Raw genomic sequence first — 5,301 nt, 5'->3', positions numbered from 1 at the left:
GTATTTAAGTTTGCTAGCTGTTTTAAACATTAAATAATGTCATGTTGTCTCTGATCACGTTTCAAAATAAAAGTAACACAACGTGATCTTCTTGGGTATCATACTGCAGTGAACAGTAAACAGTGTTTCCAGGAAAAGTGGAACACTTCTCTAAGTATGTTTACATCATGCATAAACATAGGCTACATAATAATTCAATAATGTAGATGGACGTAGGTGGCTCAAGATGTTAAAGCTGCAATCTTGAGGTTGGTAGTTCACATCTGATCAAGGATGTCAAAATCATTGATTTTCTGAATAAATATTCTGATACAGTTCATAAAGAAACAATGTGTGTTAGTGAATATTTGTTTTAGTAATGCACGAATCGGACTTTGGCTGAACCTATCCTTTCAAATCAAAACTGCTTAAAAGATTATATTATTATTTGGTCAAATAGAAAAATACTGATGCTGGATTAATTATCATCGACTTTATGACGACATCACTAACCCAAATATAGCCTTTCCTACATAACTGATTAATTATTATTTATTTATTAGCCTACATTTTCTTTTGAAAAATAAGATCTTTTAATTAACTTGATTTTATTTTTATATAAAGATTATAGCTCAAAGCTTTATTTCCTGTATCAAACTGCTTAAATCAGAGCTGAACTTCAGATTTTTTTTTTTTTTTTAGAGGAACGTGACCACACGAGGCAATAACTCTCCTCATGATTGTTTATTTGTTTGATATAACATGTCAACACGTCCAACAACGCTGGCCTTCTCCTGCCTCTAAATGGGCGCACTGTAGAGTCATTTAAGCCACTCCGATGTAAAAATCTCACCTCTTCTCTGTTGGAAATGCTGCAGTGATGGACAAGACGCGCATTAAACAGTGCGTTGCTCTCGTCCAATCAGAGAGTAGCGGGATAATTAGCGGACCAATCAGAGCGCGGTGCGCAGCCCGAGGGGGCGGGGCTTACTGTGTGCTGGAATGCTGCCTCTCTGGGAATGTTTTCCACTTTCAATCACTTTTTTTTTCTCCCAGTCCTCCTCACAAGGCGCTCTTTAAGCTCCGGTGTTGCCACACAGAGCAGCCATTCATCGGCTCTACAGTCAGCCACACACACTCCCAATGTTGAACCACTGGACATCTAAATTGGTAAGTTATGTAATTTTTTTTTTTTTTTTAAAACAAAATTTATATCAGAAAATGAAATATTTCATATCAGTATATCTTGTGCCAGGTGTATTATTTTTAAATTGGAGGAGGTTTGTTAATTTGGCTTCGATGAAAATGTATTTTCTGGATGCGGTTCGTCCAAATAGCATTATCATTATTAGGCTATATTAATATTATTATTGGCTAGAGATACGCAGTATGGTCACATTTAATCCGCTAACTCTCTTTATCTGTTAAGTAAACCGGGCTTAATTCACAGGAAAACTACAATTATATTTGTTTTTCCTTATTTGTGGACTTAATTAGTACTGAATTGTTTGTATTATACTTAATATGTCTTTTAGGTGTAACTACTTTTTGCTGAATCGGATTTGCAGCCGACGGTGGAAAAGGATTTGGACACTTTTTACGCATCAGTATGGCTTTGCCTGAGAAGAGTCAGCAATAACTGGAACAGACGTCTTATTCAGAAAATAATTAATTAAAACTGAATAGTTTGGACTCTCTCTTTAAAAAAAAAATCATTTGACATTCATTGGTTGTCTTCTTATTAGTTGAAAGTTAAAAAAAAAAAAAAAAAAAAAAATGTCCGGTGAGGATCACAGCCTGTCCGAGGCGGAACTGAGTCCCGGAGGTTCAGACGACGGTCACTCTCTGTCACCGACTCAACCCGGAGCTCCTCCACCCGGCCAGGAGTCACCTCTGAGCGGACCTCCGCCGCAGCTCACCTCGCTCTGCGCCGCGGACGGCAGCGAGGAGGATGGAGATGGAGAGGGAGGCGACGTGGCCAAATCGGAGATAGAAGACGATCGATTCCCGATTGGCATCAGAGAAGCGGTCAGTCAGGTGCTGGACGGATACGACTGGACTCTCGTGCCCATGCCGGTGCGCGTTAACAACGGAAACAAAGCGAAGCCCCACGTGAAGAGGCCCATGAACGCCTTCATGGTTTGGGCTCAAGCTGCGAGGAGGAAACTGGCCGATCAGTATCCACACCTGCACAACGCCGAGCTCAGCAAGACTCTGGGCAAACTGTGGAGGTTTGTATGGATGGAGGGGGGTGGTGGTTGTTTTCCACAGAGAAGAACAGAACAGTGTGGCCTTACATACAGTGGCACGTTTCCTCCTGTGTCGCCTGTGCGTAAAGGATAAGTGGGGGAAGTAGATGTGGAACTCAAAAAAAGTAGAAAGTGGGCAAATTATAAACTCAAACTGGTGATTGACACATAGAAACAGAAATCATGCTTTTTTTGTTGTGTTCTTTTTATATAATGTCATGTAATATGAGCCTAAATGGCGAGTTTTAGATTCAAGATTCAAGAGTTTTATTTGCCATTTGCACCTAATATAAGTACATTGGAATTCTGAGCAGTTTACACCGAGTCAGCTTTAAGAAAAGAAAAATCAGAATACAAATATACAGTATATATGCTCCATGACCATGTTCCACAGAGAAGAACAGAACAGTGTGGCCATACAGTGGTGCACGTTTCCTGTGTCGCCTGTGCGTAAAGGATAAGTGGGAGTGGAACTCAGAAAAAGTAGAAAATTGACAAATTATAAACTCAAGCTAGTGATTGTAAACAAAGAAAACACCTTGAAACAGAAATCATGCTTTTTTTGTTGAGCTCTTTTAATATAATGTAATGTAATATCAGCCTAAATGGCGAGTTTTGCCCTCCATATGCAACACACACATACACACACACACACACACACACACACACACTCACACACACACATACACACACACACTTATCTTATAGATGTGTAACTCAAAAAAAGTAGAAAGTGGGCACATTATAACCTCAAGCTGGTGATTGTAAACAAAGAAAACACATAGAAATAGAAATCAAAACACCGAGTCAGCTTTAAGAAAATAAAAAAGGTAGAAAAAAGCACAAGATAATTACAGTACAAAAGAGTAGCACATCCAACTCAACACAATAAATAAATAATTATTTAAATATAAAACGCCCTCAGTGTAGTCAATAAATAAACTAAACTACCCTCTGCATAGGAACGATACCCCCAGAATACAAATATACAGTATATATATGCTCCATGACCATGTTAAAAGAACTTGTAACTAAAAAAATATTTTAAAAAAGAAATAATTAATATATTTCAGACAATTACACAGTGGAAGGCAGCATATTGCACAGCATTACAGTCCATTCAGTTCAGGTGTACTGTGTGTCAATAATGGTATGGAGGTGAGGTGTGGGGTATTTGTGTCCCTCTTTAACGTCCTTCACCCTCCATATCCTCTGCGCACGGTGCTTGAATGCCACAATATTTATAATTATCACACATATTCTAAGAAAATACTTTAACATTAATTCATTAGGCTAAACTCAGTCCTTGTTTTTCTCCCCTCCAGGCTGCTGAATGAGAGCGACAAGAGGCCATTCATCGAGGAGGCGGAGAGGCTGAGGAAGCAGCACAAGAAGGACTACCCGGAGTACAAGTACCAGCCCAGGAGACGCAAAAACGGCAAACTAGCTACTACTGGTGACGCGGACAGCCAGGGGGAAGGGGAGGCCAGCCACTCCCAGTCCCACTACAAGACCCTGCATCTGGAGCACAACGGCGGGGCTGGGTCTCCACTGGGTGACCTGCACCACCACCACCATCACCACCACCATCCTGCTGGTATATAATCCTTTCAGATTTCAAGAGATATTTGGTCAAGAAAAAAAACATAAAACTAGTTTGATTTAAATCAAAGTAACACTAAAAGGAGAGGTCAAAGTTCACCTGACCATGTTGTCCCTTCTCCTCTTTCCTCTAGGTCAGGGTCACAGCCCGCCCACACCTCCCACCACCCCAAAGACAGAGCTCCAGTCTGGGAAACTGTCAGATGCCAAGAGGGAGGGGGCAGCAGGAGCGGCCGGAGGATCAGGGGGGTCCAGGGGAGGCCTCGGGGTCGGAGCTGAGGGGGCATCCGGCGGTCCGTCATCATCGAGCGCTAAACCCCACATCGACTTTGGCACCATGGACATCGGCGAGATCAGCCACGAGGTGATGTCCAACATCGAGCCGTTTGACGTGAACGAGTTCGACCAGTACCTTCCTCCGAACGGCCACCCGCAGAGCGCAACCGGGGCCTCTGCGGCCGGATCCTCGGCCTCGTCTTACGCCTACGCCCTGGCTGCTGCTAGTGGGCACTCCGCGTGGCTCTCCAAACAGCAGCAGCAGCAGCCCCAAGCCTCTCCGTCGTCCTCCGACCCCTCCAAGGCCCAGATCAAGAGCGAGTCTGCGGCCGGGAGCCACTACGCCGAGGCCTCGTCCTCTCCCTCCTCAGGCACCCATGTCACTTACACCCCGCTCAGCCTCCCCCATTATGGCTCTGCTTTCCCCTCGCTGGCCTCCAGGGCTCAGTTCGAGTACGGAGAGCACCAGGCCCCCGGGGCGTACTATGCCCACTCCAGCCAGGCCCCGGGGCTGTATTCAGCCTTCTCCTACATGGGCCCTACACAGAGGCCTCTGTACACTACCATCGGAGACCCCTCCAGCGTGGCCCCCTCTCACAGCCCCACGCACTGGGAGCAGCCTGTTTACACCACACTCACAAGACCTTGAGGGAGACCAGCTGAGCAGAGGGAAATATGGGAAGTGTGTGAGTGGATCTGTGTGTCTGTGGGTGCGCAAATATGTGAGCGTGTGATTGTGTATGTGTGTTTGTGTGTGTGCGCCCGTGCCATATTGATGTTACATTAGAGGTTTTTACTTTTTTAGCCAATATAATGCAAGACGCATCCACGGGGCCTTACAGAGTAAAAACAAAAAAAAAACAGCCACAAACTCACACAATATAAAGTGTGAATCAACTGCCAATCAGAAATGAAATTAACAAACGTGTGCCATCATAAAATTGTATAAGTTGGGATGTACATACATGAGGTAGAGGAGTGAGACACTGAGAGTGAACAGATGTTGCATTGATGAGTGACTCTGATTTGACCCAGACAAACGACGGGTTTAGACTGACATAATCAGATTTTATTAACCAAACTAAAGCAGATGTTTTTGATGTTATTGTGTTATTTTATATGAGTAGTAAGTTTATTGTTGATATCCTAGGGTGTAACTTTATTGTGACTGATTTGATATTACACTAATACATCT

At 43.4% G+C, this 5,301-nt stretch overlaps 1 protein-coding gene across 1 annotated transcript; it reads left to right on the top strand.

Moving 5' to 3' along the window:
- Window positions 1–699: 699 nt before the first annotated feature.
- LOC119485691 (transcription factor Sox-10-like) lies at window positions 700–5,060 on the top strand. Its single transcript, XM_037765418.1, has 4 exons — window positions 700–1,149; window positions 1,515–2,210; window positions 3,554–3,825; window positions 3,965–5,060. The coding sequence occupies exons 2-4, from the start codon at window positions 1,756–1,758 to the stop codon at window positions 4,753–4,755; spliced, it is 1,518 nt and encodes a 505-aa protein (XP_037621346.1). The 5' UTR covers window positions 700–1,149; window positions 1,515–1,755; the 3' UTR covers window positions 4,756–5,060.
- The last annotated feature ends 241 nt before the right edge of the window (window positions 5,061–5,301 follow it).

The sequence above is a fragment of the Sebastes umbrosus genome, chromosome 3, assembly GCF_015220745.1.
Source record: "Sebastes umbrosus isolate fSebUmb1 chromosome 3, fSebUmb1.pri, whole genome shotgun sequence".
Taxonomy (NCBI): domain Eukaryota; kingdom Metazoa; phylum Chordata; class Actinopteri; order Perciformes; family Sebastidae; genus Sebastes; species Sebastes umbrosus.
Note: the sequence above shows the minus strand (reverse complement) of the source record. Positions and strands in the feature narration are given on the sequence as shown.